At 40.7% G+C, this 20,404-nt stretch overlaps 1 protein-coding gene across 7 annotated transcripts in view; it reads left to right on the top strand.

Moving 5' to 3' along the window:
* The window catches only part of nup54 (nucleoporin 54), a 72,940-nt gene that overhangs the window by 17,752 nt on the left and 34,784 nt on the right, over positions 1-20,404 (top strand). For 3 of the 7 annotated variants that reach the window (XM_072549629.1, XM_072549592.1, XM_072549621.1), the window contains 3 exons: positions 4,812-4,883; positions 9,591-9,743; positions 17,436-17,519. In XM_072549629.1, coding sequence (XP_072405730.1) covers positions 4,812-4,883; positions 9,591-9,743; positions 17,436-17,519 — 309 coding nt within the window. The remainder of the gene's footprint in view (positions 1-4,811; positions 4,884-9,590; positions 9,744-17,435; positions 17,520-20,404) is intronic. The other 4 variants (XM_072549635.1, XM_072549754.1, XM_072549698.1 and 1 more) reach the window with 2 other exon arrangements.

Genomic DNA, 20,404 nt, shown 5'->3' with positions numbered 1-20,404 from the left:
TTCCTCCATCTCATTTATGTATATCACAGTCAACAGTGGTCTCAACACCGATACCTGTGGAACACCCCTGGACACAGGTCTCCATTTTGAGAAACTCTCTTCCCCTACTGTTTCCTGTTACCTAGCCAATTCTCTATCTGTCTAGCTAGTACACCCTGAACGTCATGCAACTTCACCTTCAGCCTACCATGGGGAACCTTATCAAACGCCTTACTAAAGTCCATGTGTATGACATGTACAGCCCTTCCCTCATCAATCAGCTTGGTTAGCTCTTCAAAGAATTCTATTAGGTTTGTAAGACATGACCTTCTCTGCACAAAATCATGTTGCCTATTACTGATAAGTCCATTTTGTTCCAGATGGGAATAGGTCCTACCCTCAGTATTTTCTCCAGCAGCTTCCCTACCACTGACGTCAGGCTCATCAGTCTATAATTACCTGGCTTATCCTGCTAACCTTCTTAAATAAGGGGACAACGTTAGCAATTCTTCAGTCCTCTGGGACGTCATCTGTGTCCAAGGATGCTGCAAAGATTTCTGTTAAAGCCTCAGCTATTTCCTCTCTCGCTTCACTCAGTAACCTGGCATAGATCCCATTCTGACCTGGGAACTTGCCTTTTAGAATACCCAAAATTTTCTCCTTATGCAGACTTGACCGAGAGTAATCAAATATCTAATCTTAACCTCAAAATCTGACATGTCCCTCTCCTCGGTGAATACCAATGCAAAGTACTCGTTAAGAATCTTGCCCATTTTCTCTGATTCCAAATGTAACTTTCCTCTTTTTTGTCCTTGAGTGGGCTAACCCTTTCTCTAGTTATCCTCGGTCCTTTTATATACGAATAAAAGGCTTTGGGATTTTCCTTAACCCTGTTTGCTAAAGATATCTCATGACCCCTTTTAGCCCTCTTAATTCCTCATTTCAGATTGGTCCCACATTCCCGATATTGTTCCAAAGCTTCGTCTGTCTTCAGTCACCTAGACCTTATGAACTCTTCCCTTTTCCTCGTAGCCAGTCTCACCATTTCACCTGTCATCCATGGTTCTCTCATCTTACCATTTGTATCACTCATTTTCACAGGAACATCTCTCTCCTGAACTCTAATCAACCTGGCTTTAAAAACCTCCTACATTTTACAAACAGCTGCTCCCAATCTACATTCCCCAGTTTCTGCCGAGTTTTGTTATAGTTGGCCTAGCCCCAATTTAGCACCCTTCCTTTAGGACCACTTGATTTTGTCCATGAGTATTCTAAAATTGATGGAATTGTGATCACTATTTCCAAAGTAATCCCCTACTAAAACTTCAACCACCTGGCTGGGCTAGTTTCCCAAAACTAGATACAATATGGCCCCTTCCCGAGTTAGACTATTTGCATACTGCTCTAGAAAGCCCTCCCGGTTTCTCCTTAAATTCTGCTCCATCTAGACCTTTAACACTAAGTGAATCCCAGTCAATGTTGGGAAGATTAAAATCTCCTGTCACCACCACCCTGTTGCTCCTACATCTTTCCATTATCTGTTTACATATTTGTACCACTATCTCCCCTCCGCTTTTGGGAGGCATGTAGTACAGCACCATTCCTATTTCTTAGCTCTGCCCATACAGCCTCATTGCTGGTGCCCTCCTTCAGCACCGCTGTGATATCCTCTCTTACCAGTAAAGCAGCGCCTCCACCTCTTATACCTCCCTCTCTGTCCTGTCTGAAGCATCAATATCCTGGGATATTTAGTTGCCAATCATGCTGTACCCTCAACCAAGTTTCAGTAATGGCAATAACATCTTACTTCCGAGGTACTAATCCAAGCCATAAGTTCATCTGCCTTATGTACAACACTTCTTGCATTTAAACAAATGCACCTCAGGCCACCAGTCCCTTTGTGTTCATAATCTGCTTCCTGCTTACTCCTCTCCTGAGTCACGCTGACTTCATTATCTCGTTCCTTACAGGCTTTAGCTACTACCTCCTTACTGTCCATTAACCGCCTCATTTGATTCCCATCCCCTGCAATATTAGTTTTAAGCCCTCCCCAACAGCAATAGCAAAAGCACCCCCAAGAATATTGGTTCCAGTCGAGCCCAGGTGTAGACCATCCAATTTGTAATTGTACCACCTCTCCCAGAGCTGGTCCCAATGTCCAAATATATACAGCCTATTCTCTCTCTTTTTTTCTCCCCCCCTCCTTTTTCCCCCCCCGCCCATCAACTTGGTCACGTCTTCAAAGAATTCTATTAGGTTTGTAAGACATAACCTTTCCTGCACAAAACCATGTTGCCTATCCCTGATTAACAATTCAGTGATACCATACACCCAGACGAAGAGGGACACCAGTTTGACTGGGACAACACATCCATCATGGGACAGGCTAAACAAAGCCAAGCACAGGAATTCCTGGAGACCTGGCGTTCAAACCGGAACTCAATTAATAAACACAGCTTTTGGACCCCTTCTGCCAAACTCTCAAACAGAACCGGAAATGGTATCACCTGCCACAACCAAGCAAACTAGACAAATAGTAAGCAGGACAGAACACTAATGCTTCACCAGAGGCTCACTGACGATGTTACCGAGCATGGCGATGAGACAATGAGAACAAATCTACCAGATGAACGAGCAAGCTTACATCCTGAGCTACAAACTTTCTCCCAAATCTCAGGTGTGTTAGTATATTGCTTATTGAACTGGGCAACTCTGATCTCGTGACTTTCCATCTCATAATGACAACTTGTGAAATCAAGTTCAGTAAATTAGCATCAGAAAAAAATTGAACATGTAACCAAAAATACTCTTAACTATTTAACAAAGCCAAACAACTGATTCAATAAGAAATTTCCAACACCTCGAAGCTGTAGCTGAAAGAAGTGAGATATAAATCTGACAAAACCAATTACTATCATTTAATTCTGGCATCTAATTGGATGTCTGGCCACCACAAGTATAATAAATTGTTCAATAATCGTAACCTATTTGTAAGTAGAAGTCATTCATTTAATTCCATTTAAAATTTCTTCCTTCTGTAATAAAGAAAGGAAGACTTGTATTATATAACACTTAGCACAGCTTTGTGATATCCCAAAATACTGGGTGGCATGGTGGCTCAGTGGTTAGCACTGCTTCTTCACAACCCCAGGGACTCTGCTTTGATTCTAGCCTCTGGCGACTGCGAACTCCACACAGACATTCTCCCAGTGTCTGTGTAGGTTTCCTCTGGATGCTCTGGTTTTTTTCCCACATTCCAAAGATGTGCAGTTTAGATGAATTGGCCATGCTATATTGCCCATAGTGCAGGTTAGCTGCATTAGTCAGGGGTAAACGTAGGGGAATGGGTCTGGGTGGGATACTCTTCGGAGGGTCAGTGTGGACTTGTTGGACCAAAGGGCCTGTTTCCATACTGCAGGGATTCTATGGTTCTTCCTGCCGATGTAAGAACTTATATTTTGTAGGAGATATGTCAGTTGATTTGCACAGTAGAGTCCCACAACAGCAATGCAATACTGAATTATTTGTTTTGGGTGTTCTCAAAGGGGTGTGTATTGTTTAGGAGACTAGGGTGAATGCCACTGTTGTTCGAATAGTGCCATACAGTCTTTTATATTAACAACCTTTCTAGGTATTTACTTGCATTATATTGCTTATACAGGTGAGATGACAGATATCTTACTCCAAGAATGTCACTTACCTTTTTCTGTTGTTTGTTATGCATTACTTGCACACAAGCATGCACTTTTATCATTATCTTTAATGTTTGAAAGGGAGGGATTGTCTTGAGAGAAGACCCCTTCTTATTCAAGGGAACTATATTTTGTGGAGTGGTAAATAGGAACCATTAGAATTTTGAAATTTCTTTTCAGTGCTGAGATTGTTGAGGTGAATGTCCATCCTCATTGGACTGTTCTAATGATGTCACCAGTACAGTTGGTAACAGGATAGAGGGGAGTTGGTTTATTAATTGGTCAAGAAGTTCCCTGAAAGTGAATTACTGAAAAAAAAATACATTTTATCAAATTTCTTTTATCTTACATTCATCAGGGTCATTCACAATAAATACCAAAATAAAGGGAAAACTATCTTTTCAGATATTTTTGATCAACTTGTTCAAAGGTGTTATGACGTTCTCTGTGAGGCAGGTGAGACTTGAACCTGTCTTTTCTGGTCTAGAGGTAGAAACCTCATCATTATATCATAAGTGCTGATTGGTTGGAGGATACACTTAATAACATAATGACTGAGCTTTGCTGAAATGTTAATTCCAGCAAATTGACTGTTTGAGCAAAACTCCAACACTTGTACGACTGAACGATTATCCTCCGGTAATGTTCATTCCAACAAACCATATTACAGCCTGGGAATTCTGAAATCGCAGTCAATACTACCTTTTTCCAGAAAAAGAAACAAAAGGAATGTGGATGCTGGAAATAAAACAAAACCCCAGAAATTGCTGGAAAAGCTCAGCAAGTGTGGCAACATCTGTAGAGAGAAAGCAGAGCAAATGTTTCCGGTCCAGTGACCCTTCTTCAGAACTTTTGTTTTCAGGTTCAGTTGGTATTTGAGCGATACGATCCACGTTTTCCCATGACCTACCACATTCTTTTTTTCTGAAAAATAAGCATGTTGAAAAAATTATTACCACTAGATGTGCTTTCCCTTCCCAGAATGCCAGACTTGAAGAACAGGTTGTTGAGGACTTGTAAATAGAATATTAAGTTAATCTTTTTTGAGTAGCACCTTTCATTAGCCAATATCTTTAGAGTTTAAAATTTAATGAGTGCCTTCTAAAATACTATTTTGTAAGCTGTCCTATATTTCTTTAGGTTTTGGCACATTTGGGACCACTACCACCACAAGTGGGCAAACAGCAGGATTTCCTTTTGGAGCATCAACAGGTGTGGTAACGTTGATCAACAAATGATCTGTGAAATAAGTTGTTGCAAATATTGCACCTTGAAATTCTAGTATTTTCTTTTGCTAGATGGTTACTGAAAACTATCTTGACCTTCATTACCCACAATTCATTGAGCTTGGTGGTCACATGTGTCTGTGGAAATGATCCCCATATTAAAGATTCAACCTCAGTCAGTGAAGCTTGGTATTCATTAATAATACCGGTTATTAGATGGTGTATCCATTCCAGATTTTGTTTGTTAGTAAATAAAATGAAACACTATGTAGTAATTAATTTTACAGACAAATTCTTTAGGTCCTATGGATTATTTCTGTATTGTTATCTCTGGTGGGGGAATTATAATCATTACAGCTGGACTTTTCAGGCATGAAATTGGGAAGCCCTTGTTCATAGAAATAGTGTTTAGAATTTGCCATTCATCCTTGATAAAGATTGTAGATGCTGGATTAATTGAAGCTGTTCAGATTGAGATCTAGATTTTTCTTGTGTTAGTGTCTAAACTGAAACATAGGAAAAATGGACTTGAAGTACAGAGAGCCATTTGTCTAATTAAATAGTGAGATAAGGACCAGATGCTGATAAGTTTACTTTTGTTCTTTCTCTCCCTTTGACAGTGATGTTCACACTGACTTTTGATTCCTAAATGTTTCCGATTTGAAAATTGCTGTTGGTGTGCTGAAATGAATACCTTTGTGCCACTGCCCCTTCCTTTCACACTTTACACTTAAAACTCTCCATTCCCCATCTGTGTCTTTAGCTGCCTGGACACCACCCTAATCCACATTATCATGCTTAAGCAGATTTGCCTCTGCAGTTGTTTTTGTCTTAAAACTAAGCTTTTTACCAATGCTTTTCATACTTTGTTCTGTGTTGGCATATTTTTCCTTCCTCACTACCTTGTCATGTGCCCTGTATTTGTTTTGTGTTCAAAATAATATGAGCTGAAAAATGTGTTGCTGGAAAAACACAGCAGGTCAGGCAGCATCCACGGAACAGAAGAATCGCCGTTTCGGGCATGAGCCCTTCTTCAGGAATGAGGAAATTGTGTCCAGCAGGTTAAGATAAAAGGTAGGGAGGAGGGACTTGGGGGAAGGGTGTTGAAAATGTGATAGGTGGAAGGAGGTCAAGGTAAGGGTGATAGGCTGGAGTGGGGTGGGGGCGGAGAGGTCAGGAAGAAGATTGCAGGTTAGGAAGGCGGTGCTGAGTTCGAGGGATTTGACTGAGACAAGGTGGGAGGAGGGGAAATGAGGAAACTGGAGAAATCTGAGTTCATCCCTTGTGGTTGGAGGGTTCCTAGGCGGAAGATGAGGCGCTCTTCCTCCAACCGTCGTGTTGCTATGGTCTGGCAATGGAGGAGTCCAAGGACCTGCATGTCCTTGGTGGAGTGGGAGGGGGAGTTGAAGTGTTGAGCCATGGGGTGGTTGGGTTGGTTGGTCCAGGTGTCCAAGGGGTGTTCTCTGAAACGTTCCACAAGTAGGCGGCCTGTCTCCCCAATATAGAGGAGGCCACATCGAGTGCAGCGGATGCAATAAATGATGTGTGTGGAGGTGCAGGTGAATTTGTGGCGGATATGGAAGTATCCCATGGGGCCTTGGAGGGAAGTAAGGGGGAAGGTGTGGGCGCAAGTTTTGCATTTCTTGCGGTTGCAGGGGAAGGTGCCGGGAATGGAGGTTGCGTTGGTCGGGATGTGAACCTGACAAGGCAGTCACGTAGGGAGTGGTCTTTTCGGGACGCTGATAGGGGAGGGGAGGGAAATATATCCTTGGTGGTGGGGTCCATTTGGAGGTGGCGGAAATGACGACAGATGATATGATGTATATGGAGGTTGGTGGGGTGGTGGGTGAGGACCAGTGGGGTTCTGTCCTGGTGGCGATTGGAGGGGCGGGGTTCAAGGGCGGATGAGCGGGACAGAACCCCACTGGTCCTCGCCTACCACCCCACCAACCTCCATGTACAACGTATCATCCGCCGTCATTTCCGCCACCTCCAAACGGACCCCACCACCAGGGATATATTTCCCTCCCCTCCCCTATCAGTGTTCCGAAAAGACCACTCCCTCCGTGACTCCCTCATTAGGTCCACACCCCCCACCAACCCAACCTCCACTCCCGGCACCTTCCCCTGCAACCGCAAGAAATGCAAAACTTGCGCCCCCCCCCCCCCCTCTTACTTCCCTCCAAGGCCCCAAGGGATCCTTCCATATCCGCCACAAATTCACCTGCATCTCCACACACATCATTTATTGCATCCACTGCACCTGATGTGGCCTCCTCTATATTGGGGATACAGGCCGCCTACTTGCGGAACACCTCTGGGACACCCGGACCGACCAACCAACCCAACCACCCCGTGGCTCAACACTTCAACTCCCCCTCCCACTCCACCAAGGACATGCAGGTCCTTGGACTCCTCCATCGCCAGACCATAGCAACACGACAGCTGGAGGAAGAGCACCTCATCTTCCACCTAGGAACCCTCCAACCACAAGGGATGAACTCAGATTTCTCCAGTTTCCTCATTTTCCCCTCCTCCCACCTTGTCTCAGTCAAATCCCTCGAACTCAGCACCGCCTTCCTAACCTGCAATCTTCTTCCTGACCTCTTCGCCCCCACCCCCACTCCGGCCTATCACCCTCACCTTTACCTCCTTCCACCTATCACATTTCCAACGCCCCTCCCCCAAGTCCCTCCTCCCTACCTTTTATCTTAACCTGCTGGACGCATTTTCCTCATTCCTGAAGAAGGGCTTATGCCCGAAACATCGATTCTCCTGTTCCTTGGATGCTGCCTGACCTGCTGTGGTTTTCCAGCAACACATTTTTCAGCTCTGATCTCCAGCATCTGCGGTCCTCACTTTCTCCCCGTTCAAAATAATATGTCAATTTTACTTCTTGATATACAACAAAAGGCTGAACACCTAGCAGTGTGAAGGTTCCCAAGCTGCTCCACCTTGCAGCAGTTATGTGGTGCTGTCTCTAACTTATCGTTACCCCTTGAAAGATTGCCCTCAGCTGGTCCAAAAGGTCTACACTATTGAAATCACCTGTTTTGGGCACTAATACAGTGAATAGATTGTGTAGTTTTCTCAATGGCTTGTTAAGTAGGGGTAGTTTTCAATAATTTTAACAAATCATTATTCTATTTGGACCTTTGCATGAGCATTATTTTGAGAAATGTATCCCAAAAAAGGAATTAAACATTTCTTTTGATGTAGGGAATATGAAAGACTTTGGCATCCTTTCCCATGTTATTCAATAAATTACAATGGATCAAATATCGCAGAGAAAGAGGCTATGAAGGATTGGAGGAAGAGGAGTGGTCATTGGTTTTTTTTCATGAAATTTGAGTTCCTTTTATTTTATATCAAGACAAAACGAGAGAGAATCTTGCCCCGTGTATATTTATGATTGGAAAATAAAGCTGTAATTCAGCTCCTAACTAAGACACAATTATTGTGGTTACTTTAAAACATCGTGATCTAATGAATTAACATTTTTTTTAAAGTAAAACAGTTCTTTTTTTTGTCCTGGAACAAAATACAGTTTCTTTCTGTCCTGTGATCAAAATTGAGTATGTCTGTGTAGTAATCATATGATAATGGCTTGTGTTAGCATATGTCAAAAACAATTCCTGTAATTGGTACTTGTGTTGAGGTGGTTCCAACTTTAGTTCAGTGGTGTAGCACCCTCCTGTTTAAGTCAGAAGTTCCAATGTTGCATCCAGGACGTTGGTTAGACCACTTTTGTGATATTGTGTGGAATTCTGTCTCCCTTTTTCAGAACGTTCTTTCTAAGCTTGAAAGGGTTCTTAAAAGATTTAAAAGGATATTGTCAGGGTTGGAGGGTTTGAGCTGTTCCAGAAGGAGGCTGGATAGGCCAGGACTGCTTTCCCTGGAGTGTTGGAGGCTGAAGGTGACCTTAGAGGTTTAGAAAATCATGAGGGGCATGGATAGGGTAAATAGTGAAGGTCTTTTCCCTGGGGTGGGGGAGTCCAGAACTAGAGGGCATAGGTTCATGGTGTGTGGGGAAAGATTTAAAAGGGATCTAAGGGGCAATGTTTTCACCCAGAGGGTGGTGAGTGTATGGAATGAGCTGCTAGTGGAAGTGGTGGGAGGCTGGTACAGTTGCAACATTTAAAAGGCATTTGGATGGGTATATGAAGAGGAAAGGTTTAGAGGGATATGGGCAAAGTGCTAGCAAATGAGACTAGATTAGGTTAGGGTATCTGGTCGGCATGGACGAGTTGGACCGAAGGGTCTGTATGTGTACTTTACATCTCCATGACTGAATCTGCTCCAAAATGGGGTTGAACTGGGGGTGTTGTCTTTCTGATGGAATATGGCACTGACCCCTGGGCATCCACTTCAGGAAACTCTGCTGTCGATGATTTGGCCCTTTACTATTTTAATTGTCCAAATCAAACACTTGAATACTTCAGAACTATATATTTACCTCCTTATTCAGTATTCTTAATTTGTTACTTTATATTCTGCAGCTGTGTGCATTGCTAGTTTGTATTTGTTTAATGAGTCCTTTCTGTTTTCCATTTTAATACAATCTAAAAATGTTCCTATGCCCTTTTAGGGAAATCTGTATTTGACAGTGTTTGTTTTGGGACCGTAATAAAATGCTGTTTGCTTTAAACTAACCATTTTTTGCATTGGTTTTACGGTGCTTCCTTTTCTGCAGGTTTTGGTGGGCTTGGAGCTGCTACAGCCAGTAGCTTTAATTTTGGGGGTTTCGGACTAAACGCTAACACTGCAATTGGCTTAAATATCGGAAGTTTTGGTGCAGCTACAACCACAGCTTTTGGTTTTGGTAGTGGTGGCTTGGCTGGCACAGGTAGTTTCCTGCCACTGCAAGCAAAGTGGCAGATCATTTTCAATACACTCATTCATTTCAATGCCTCATTTCATCTAAGTTTTGGTTTCACCAAGCGTTTGACGTCTTTAGTGGTTGCCTATGAGCGAACAGATCCCCAGCTGAGTAGCTCAGTGTAACATACTGGACGTAGATTTGGAAACCCTGCACTGTAGTAATAAACATTCTGCAATTCTTCATTGGGTCCTTATTCCGTTTTCATTCAACAGTTATCTGTGATTGCTGTAGGTAGTATTTTTTTTTTGTCAGTATTGAAACAGTGGTTACAGCAGCTTGGACTTTTTACACTTTTTGTACCTGGTTTTGTGTAGTTAGTATCAGTCCTGAAATAATGGGAACAGTTTGGAATAATACAGTTAATTTGCTGTCCCTACTTAAGGGAGCACTATGCATTTAACAATGGAAGGAAGGGTATTTGGCCATCCTGTTTAAGCCAGTTCTTTGAAAGAACCATCACTTTAATCTCACTATCCAGCTTATTACATTGCAAGTGTGTATGTAATTTCGTTTTGAGAGTTACAGTTGAATCTGCTTCCTGCACTTTTCTGTACAGTACATTCCAACTCAACCAGAATTCAGGGGGAAAAAAAAGCTTCACTTTCTTTTCCACTGGATTATTTGCCAGTTCTCTTCTCTGACTATTCATGCTTTTGGTAATAGAAAAGGTTTCTTCCTCCTCTACTTTTGAGAAAATCATTAGGTTATTCTCTCCTCCTAATCTCTGCTTTAAATGCTTTAGTCTCTGCTTTTCCACAGAAATGTAAAGGGGAAGGATTTGAATTGTATGCCCAATGTTAATAATTATATTCCAAACCCCTTTTATAAGTTTGTATAGTCACTTCTGTGAAACCAAGTTACCAGCCACTTCAAGTGAAGCTTTCACACTAGACATTGAAGTGTGTGATCATGGCCCAGACATAGTCTTTCTGTCCTTCTGTTTGAGGAGGTGCTTTTTGTTGATTGGTCCCTTAACAGCATGGTCAAGACTGGTAGATTGTGGGTGTGAATGCATGCCCCAGCACCTCCAGGAGGTACCATGTATCAATGCTAACATTTCATTGTTGTGGTATCCATTCTAGTGTTATACTAATGTTTTGTGAAATGCAACATAAATTGCTGCTTATAACTAAATCTTTAACTTTGTGATATATTCAGTAAAACAGATGGACTTATTTGGACAGCAAGTAGCTTTGTAGTGTTAATCTCAATTTATTTATTAGAACTCCAGATAGCCACTTAAGGTAAGTTTCTGTCCCTTCGTCTTTTACAAACGAAATAGGGCAAATATTTCTTAAATCCAATGGATTTGATTATTAAATGTTAAATTAGTCTTTGTTTTGTAAAATGGTTAATGTTGTTTGAGGGAGCATTTTGTAATTGGGTCAGCTTATTTTCTGAGAACCACACCTGTCTTAAAAGATGTGGCTGTTCTACTGCATGGATTGTGCATTATTCCCTGCACATGGGTGATAGCTACGTTAGAGCATGTAATGAGAGTTTGCTTAACATAAGATGATCATAGAATTCTCCAGGATTGTATTGCGCTACAAATTGGTTTCCTGATTGACTTGGAGAACTTGTCATATATTCGGGAACTCGACCCTGCTTTGTATTGGATATAATCTGTGTTTCAAAACGATTTGCCAAATTGTTTGTTCTTTATCAGCCCTGCGAATTAAATCCTTCTTGCAATCAGTTTTGTATTTTTGCTGGATTTTAGCTTTTAAAAAGCATCAGCTTGACTGGCATAGTGGTCGCATGTTGTTCCTTGTCATTTTCAATCTTTACTGCTGCTTTAAAGTGTCAGTTGGTAACTTTTATAACCAACTGGCTTGATAATTCATCTGAAATTTTCACTGATCTAGACTGATGTTTCATTTTGTTGAAATTGAAATTTGAAAGCAGAGTTTTCCTATCAGCATTTCCAATTAGTTTTGCGGTTCTACAAAGCCCCAGGTTTAACATTTGATGAATCGTCTTCAATGGGAGAGAATGAAGTTTAGTGTTTGTTGTAGGTGGTGGAAGAATCCTAAATGGGTGAATACAGGCAGTGATCTCAATATATTGACTGAGGGAAAGGAAAGGAGTTTCAATGGTTTTCATACTTGATTTCTCATAATCTGCACTTCTTAAAAAGGACGATATCGGGAGCAATAGAATGTCTAACGCTGTAATAATCATATGAGGAACAGCCCCTGATAGAAGGTTGTTATTATTTCTTGAGCTCAATCCCATTGAAAGTCCATGCCAATGGGATGATAGAGAAGAAAATTGAAAATAAAAATTAACATATTGTCACTGCTTATTTCACTAGGAGAAAGTGAGGACCGCAGATGCTGTAGATCAGAGTCGAAGTGTGTGGTGCTGGAAAAGCACCGCCGGTCAGACAGCATCTGAGCAACAGGAGAGTCGACATTTTGAGCACTAGCTCATGAAGAGGTTGTGCTCGAAACATTGACTCTCCTCCTGCTCGGATGCTGCCTGACCGGCTGTGCTTTTCCAGTACCAAGCTCTTTGACTGCTTATTTAACTTCTGGCACTGGCTTAGCAGAATTTTTTTCAGTTGTGACTTGAGAATTCTGAAACCATTATCTATAATCTTTGCTCCAAATACCACTGTCTAACTGTTATCTCTGTCTCTGTCCCTCTCCTTGGTCACTGTCTGAGACTGTGTTATGTTGATGAAGGGCTTATGTCCGACACATCGATTCTCCTGCTCCTCGGATGCTGCCTGACCTGCCGTGCTTTTCTAGCACCATGCTCTCGACTGTTATGTTGACCCAGGCTGAGCATGTAAACACATATCGCTGAGACTGTCTGTTTCCACTTCAGTAACTTAGCTTCACCACAACTCGTCTGCTGCTACAACTCTCCTCCCACGCCTTCCTTTCTTGCTGTTGGGCTTGACTATTCCAATCCACTCTTAGTTGGCTTCCCACATTCTATTCTCCATAAACCTGGTTTGGTCATTTGACAATGTTTTTGGAAAAGTCAAAGTCTGCCTTCGGAATTATGGAACCCCAGCAATTATGGTGCTTCTCTTCTATAGGAGAATTTTGACTTTCTTTGTAAATATTCATGGTTCACCTTCAAAGCACTCCCTTTCATGGATGTACAGCTTCCAGACCATAATCAGAATGCACTTTTCTGCACTGTTCATTTATAGTACTGTGGAAAACTTTGACGACTTGAACTTTTTTTTTACTGTGATGACAAAACTGCAAGTATATTTCTGCTAATGTGAAACCCTGTACACTGGCTCAACACCACCATCAGGAGGAACTTTATTTTACTACCATTTAACATGGAAATTAAAAATGTTGATTTTGGAAAAGGTTTGTGAAAATTAAGGAACTACCTGATGAAGAGACCACGTGATTCAGAAAAGCTCCATTACTCCTTCATTATTCCCAGCCAATCTACTGAAATATTTTAAGTAGAAGCTTGCCTGACTGTAACATTTAAATCAAGTGAACATAGCCATGCCCATTCAAATCTGTGTCAGACGTCGCACAACACTAGGTTATAGTCCAACGCATTTATTTGAAATCACAAGCTTTTGGGACACTGCTCCATCAGGTCATGATGGAGAAGCATTTTGCAAGCTTGTGATTTCAAATAAACTTGTTAGGCAATAACCTGGTGTCGTGACTTCTGACCTTGTCCACACTAGTCTGACCCCGGTACCTCCACATCTTTCAAATCAGTGGGTAGAGTGTTAGTATGCTTCCCCCAAAGCATTGCACACTAACTTTTTCTGTTGCCGTTGATATGTTTTTCGAACAGTGCTTTAGAACTGGAACCTGAATGATACAGGGTTTGCTTAAGTGAGGTCATTTTTATTATTATTTTACAAATGTTTTATCACTTCTATGTCTCCAGTAAAAGTTTTTTTATCAGTGGAGTATTTCAGTCATTCATCTGTGGTCAGGTTTTCTCGCACCATTCTACAATCTAGAAAATTCCAAATTCCAGAAGTGGCTTGGTCATTATCCAAACTCTGGGTTGGAGTGGTGACAGTACAAGAAACCTATCCAGCGTATCTATTTGGAAAGTTTATTTTTTTGTTAGCTACCTTTTGCATGTTTATTTGAGTTACCACTTCCTTTTATTTGTTTTAAATCTCTTCTACCATTGTTTGTTTGGTTTCACTGTTCCTGGTGTTCCTGATTATTTGTTTACTTAATTCTGAAGTGCCAGTAGTTGGAATAACGTTCTGGAGGGCGCTGCTGCTGTCGTCTTTGTTCAGAGGCACAGTTTCTCCTTGCTCATCATTTTATAGAACAAAAACTCAGTTCTTGGAGTATAGTGTCATTGCTTGAGATGGGGCGAAAGATGTGCTTGTGGTACCCACACAACTCTAATAAAGTTTTTTTTTAAAAAGTAGGAGTGAAGTATAAGTAGTCAATTAGTTTTAGAGGCGGGCACATCTGAATCAGGTCGAGACTGTGGTGCTAGAAAAGCACAGCAGATCAGGCAGCATCCGAGGAGCAGGAGAGTCTATGTTTCAGGCAAAAGCCCTCCTGATTTACTTTGATCTCCAGCATCTGCAGTCCTCACTTTCACCACATCTGAATCATGAACACCACGTAGCTTTAAAAAAAGTGGAAGAAAAAGTGCAAATTTTTGTAAATTTTGTAAATTTGGATTTTGGGTATAGGTCCTTTTGCTGATCAGGCGTAAAATGGTATTCTGTCTCTATGCTAATGGGTCTGCTTTATATCCAGTATGAAATGGGTTGTCAGATGTGTGCTCAGTACATGGCATTGACAAGTTTCTTGTTTGTTTTAAATTTTGAGTTTAGAAACTGAATATTATTTGGTGTTTTGGTAAAATGTCTCTTTTTACAATAAATGTGAATTCGTGAAATTTCTTTCCTTAAGTAGGAACCTGTATGTGAAATATATTTTTAAACATTGTCATATTTCAGAAGAAATATGTATGTTACCATGGGGGAAGAGAATGTTTATTGCTTAGTTTAAGGAGGAATACCCTGAATTTAAAAAAAAAAAATGCTTCCTAGCTGGATCTGATTCGGTTCATTTGTGTTTGTGATCAATTGTTGACAATGTTTTTTTTTTATTTTAAACCATTGTACAGCATGAGCCACTCCATCAAAAGGCTACTCACTATGACTTGCATATTATTTTTGTTTCCAAACATACATGTAAAATTCTGGTTGGCATTCCCTTTTAACTGTTTGAGGATATTCAAAGACTGAGAAATTTGATTGAGACCTTTTTATTAGGGCAAAGGATCAAAATGCAATACTTGAGTTTTCGAGGGTCTGCTGATCAGGGTTATGCATGGAGAACTAATACTGAGACAAAGTTGCAATTGAGGCTAGACAAATACACTTGCTCCTGTATCTGTATGAGTCAATGTTTTAAATGCTGTAAGGATATATTTTTGCTGGAAATTACAATCTAGTAGTTAACCTGGAATAGACGAACCTGTAGTCCTTTTGTTACTGCAGCAATGCTATGATAGTTCCATGTTGAAGTCAGGATCATTTGAAATTATTCTTTTGGATATGGGCATTGAATGTGCTTATTGAAATTCATTCCTTAGCCATTAATGGAGGAATTAACCATTTATTTTAAATGTGAATTGATCCAAGAAGAGAGGAAGGAATTTATTTTTAAAGTTTTTTTGTTAAACCTTATTGCAAGGCCCGTCTCTATCTCCCTGTTCCCTTTTTTTTTTGTTTCGTTCTCTCTACTGTGTGCTTTAGTTTTCTCAACCTGTGATGAGTTGGCTCCATTCAAAATGTAACACATTTGAAGGACAATGAGGTGTGTAATTTTTTTTAAGAGTCTGGCCTAGTTGCATATAATCAATTTAGTTTCCCAGTCTTGAGCCATTGTGTGATGCTCAAAATTTCACCTTTTTCAAGTTCTGCGATGACTTTTATAAAAGTCAAACACCACAAGCTTTTGGTTCATTGACATCACATAGTATGAAATGAACTTCGCTTCTCATTCTCACCATGTTTGCATGGCAATTTGGAGGAGTTCCAGTACTATTTTTTTGCAAGAATGCCATTCTCTCTTCTAATTATGTTTTTGCGGGATCAGTGATGACATTTATGTTATCTTGCATTAAAATTGTCATCAGATGAGCCTTTTTAAATGATCCATTTCTCCTATGTTGCACTCATACACTTAACAAGGAGCATTAGTGTGTTAATCTTTCTAGCTAGAATGATGTATGTTTGCAAATGGTTAGTAAGTATTTGTGACCCATCATTTCCATGTTTGACATGCTTTATATTTAAAATATAAAAGTCACCTTTATTATCCTGGCAGGGATGATGGAAACTGAGATTCTTCTACTGGCCAGATGTTTTTTTTTTAAATCGCAATGTGTTTGAATTAACCTGTAACATTATCAGAAATTCTTTCTCAACTACCTGGTCGTTATTTTTATGGTTACCTGTTTTTGCAACACTTAAACCAGGCAAGGAATAGTCTTTTACTCGCCTTTTCCTAATATCCAATCAGACGGAGTGTTTTATGATCTCTGAAAAGTGTGTGTAAATTGTTTTAATGTAATCTATTTCTTTGTGTAATATAGCTAATGAATCCAGATGTTTTAATAACCAAAAATGTCAGTGGTTTCTGGAAACCTGCAAGGAAACTTAAAAAACAATTCTGGAAATAATCAACATATCAGGCTGCATCAGTTGAGGAACAGAACAGTTTCAGGTCAAAGGTCTTTTCATCAGAATGGTCAGTTTCATAGGTTCTGTTGACCAAGGTCTTTTGATAATCCATTTGAAAGTAGTTAAATATTGAATAGCTTGCTGGCGATAGCTGAAAGGAGGTCACTTTACTATCCAAACACCAACGAAACAATTTGGCATAAAACGTTGAAAGAGATTTTCTGAATTCCTGACTTAAATGTAAAATGTAAAATGCAAGTGGTGAAATTAGTTGTACTGAACTCTTGTGCATTGAAGTTTTTTTGTGCATTACAAGAAAAATACCCAGACAGGAAAAAAATCTGAGGTACTTGATAGCAGATTCTGTCACTTCTGGATAGTTTTCAAGTTACCTCTTCCAGTTTTTTTTTTAAGAAAGCTCTGAACACTGGAGATTTGTTTAATTTTGAAGGAGGAAAATCTATTGAAGATGAATGCATAAGAAATATTGATAGCTATAGGCTCCTGGTTAAAAGGAAGGGAGAATGATTTAGTCAAGAGGTCTTTTGTTTTCTAAAGTTGTGATTTAATATGATGGAATAAATTAACTGTTCCAAGAAGATTGGAAATCTGACAATGCTGCTTCACCAGTGCAATTTGATATAAAAATGCTGTGAAACATTCTGAAGACTAGTTACTATCTTGCACAATGTATTTCTAGCCTTGCATCACAGTGATGCAATAAGATTATGGTATAATTCACACAACTACAATCATTTCCTGATTGTAGTCAAATAACCTGCCACCCTACAGTGTGATTATGCATTTATGGGTAGGAAAGGATTGGCATTTTATTAAAGCTATATGGTTAGAAATTGCTCACTAAATCTGAAAATATTCTGACTGAATACTTTGATGTATTGAAATAATGGTGGGTCACAAATACAAAGGTATGAAATGAATTAGTTTACTTTTTGTTGAATTCTGATTTTTCTTAAATGTCCACATAGGTGGTTTTGGAGGGTTTGGCACAACCACGACAGCTGCTCCTGCTTTCAATTTCTCAGCAACACCTGCCAATACAGGGGTAACAGGTAAAAAGAAAATGGTAATCGCTTGCCAGAGAGATAAACAATTAAATTTTATTTTAGCAAAACACAGCATTTTATTCTGTGCTTTTTGAGGAAGGTATTCTGGTGATGTTCAAGGGAACAAAGAACTTTTTTTTGTTAAAAACAGTTTGTTCATATAGAATGTGGGCATTGCTGGCTAGGCCAGTATTCATTGTCCACCCCTTATTGAGGGGAATCAACCACATAGCTGTGGGTCTGGAGTCACATAAAGCCAGATGAGGTAAGGATCGCAGATTTCCTTCTCTAAAGGGCATCAACGAATAAAATGGATTTTTGCAACAATCGATAACGCTAACCTTTAGGATAGGTTTTTTAAAGTTTTCTTATTAGTTTGAATTAAAATTTCAACATCTGGGCCTTTTGCTGAGATATTTGTATCATTGATGGTCACTGGTGAGGTGCTGGAAGACTGGATGTTGGTGCACATGGTGCCACTGTTTAAGAGGGGTGGCAAGGACAAGCCAGGGAACTATAGACCGGTGAGCCTGGCATCTGTGGTTGGCAAGTTGTTGGAAGGAATCCTGAGGGACAGGATTTACACATTTGGAAAGGCAAGGACTAATTAGGAATAGTCAACATGGCTTTGTGCATGGGAGGTCATGTCTCGCAGACTTGATTGAGTTTTTTGAAGAAGTAACAAGGAGGATTGTTGAGGGTAGAGTGGTGGATGTGGTCTATGTGGACTTCGGTAGGGCATTTGACAAAGATCCCCATGGGAGACTGGCTAGTAAGGTTAGATCTAATGAAATACAGGGAGAACTGGCCATTTGGATACAGAACTGGCTCGAAGGTAGAAGACAGAGGGTGGTAGTGGAGGGATGTTTTTCAGACTGGAGGCCTGTGACCAGTGGAGTGCCACAGCTGGGTCCACTACTTTTCGTCATTTATAATCAATGATTTGGATATGAACATAGGAGGTATAGTTGGTAAATTAGCAGATGACACCAAAATTGTAGGTGTAGTGGACAGTGAAGAAGCTTACCTCCGATTACAGCAGGATCTTGATCAGATGGGCCAATGGGCTGAGAAATGGCAGATGGAGTTTAATTTAGATAAATCTGAGGTGCTGCATTTTGGGAAAGCAAAGCTTAGCAGGACTTATGCGCTTAATGGTAAGGTCCTAGGGAGTGTGGCTGAACAAAGAGACCTTGGAGTGCAGGTTCATAGCTCCTTGAAAGTGGAGTTGCAGGTAGATAGGATAGTGAAGAAGGCATTTGGTATGCTTTCCTTTATTGGTCAGAGTATTGAGTACAGGAGTTGGGAGATCATGTTGCGGCTGTACAGGACTTTGGTTAGGCCACTGTTGGAATATTGCGTGCGATTCTGGTCTCCTTCCTATCGGAAGGATGATGTGAAACTTGAAAGGGTTCAGAAAAGATTTACAAGGATGTTGCCAGGGTTGGAGGATTTGAGCTACAGGGAGAGGCTGAATAGGCTAGGGCTGTTTTCCCTGGAGCATTGGAGGCTGTGGGGTGACCTTGGAGAAGTGTATAAAATCACGGGCATGAATAGGTTAAATAAACAAAGTGTCTTTCCTGGGGTGGGAGGGGGGGGGTGGAGTCCAGAATTAGAGAGCATAGGTTTAGGTGAGAGGGGAAAGATACTTAAGGGGCAACTTTTTAACGCAGAGGGTGGTACGTGTATGGAATGAGCTGCCCGAGGAAGTGGTGGAGGCTGGTACAATTGCAAAATTGAAGAGCCATTTGGATGGGTATATAAATAGGAAGGTTTGGAGGGATATGGGCCGGGTACTGGCAGGTGGGACTAGATTGGGTTGGGATACCTGGTCAGCATGGACAGGTTGGACCGAAGGGTCTGTTTCCATGCTGTACATCTCTGACTCTGACTGTGTATCTAGTTGGATTTGAACCCACGCCCTGTAACATTGGCCTGCGGTTCTGGATTACTCGTCTGGTGATATTGCTGCTATGCCACTACTTCCCCTCGCACAATGACTCTATCCATAAGCAATGTGGCTTTGCATTGTAAGCATCAAGCCATTGAGGCAGAAAACCTCCTTACATATTGTTTGCTTGTAGGTGGACTTTGCAACAAAATAAAGGACCAATAGATATTGTATTTGAAACAGCAGCAATTCAGTTATAGGTGATACTACAGCTAAGTTTACAGTGCATGCTGCAAAATAAAATGCCAGGGAAGATGCAGAATAGTTGGACCAAACTCTCAAGATATTTGAAAATTTAGATTTGTTGACTGTTATTCCTTTTGGATTTTCAGAGGCAGTCTGTGTAAATCCTAGTTATACTCAGGATTCTCTGTACAACTTAGATTATTTTGGTCCCAGCTGAGTGTACTGGTTCCATTGCTGCTGCTGCTGCTGCTCATGGTTTGAACATGTTTTGCTGAGCTTGCTTTTTCACTGAGAAGATTGTGAAGCTTGAAATATAGTGCTATTTATAAATTCTGTTTGTTCGAGTTTTTTTTTGTTTTAGTGGCACACCATAGAATTGAGAAGGAGAGTAAAAGAGTTTTGTTGACTAAAATATCCACAAACTTTTGCTTTAAGTGAAAGCATCCCTTGATAACACTCCTGAAAAGGAGGGTCTTCTGTCATGCTAACTTTCGCTTAGCAGTATCGTGCACCTTTTGGATAAGTGCTTTGATACATATGCGCTGACAATTGAATCTTCTGCAAACTTCCACAATGTACGATGTATCACATCACTAATTTGTAGTCAGACCCCTCCAGCGGTGCTAACGTTCTGATGGAATATGGTTTTACGGCTACTGTCTGCCTTTGGCGAACGTGGCAGATTTGTCATTGTTTGTGCATCAGCATTGATGGAATATCAGCAAGCAATTCGACAGAGGCTGCAGGGTGAGGG

Source organism: Chiloscyllium punctatum, chromosome 1 (assembly GCF_047496795.1).
Source record: "Chiloscyllium punctatum isolate Juve2018m chromosome 1, sChiPun1.3, whole genome shotgun sequence".
In the NCBI taxonomy this organism is placed as follows: domain Eukaryota; kingdom Metazoa; phylum Chordata; class Chondrichthyes; order Orectolobiformes; family Hemiscylliidae; genus Chiloscyllium; species Chiloscyllium punctatum.
This window is presented reverse-complemented; position numbering and strand designations above follow the sequence as displayed.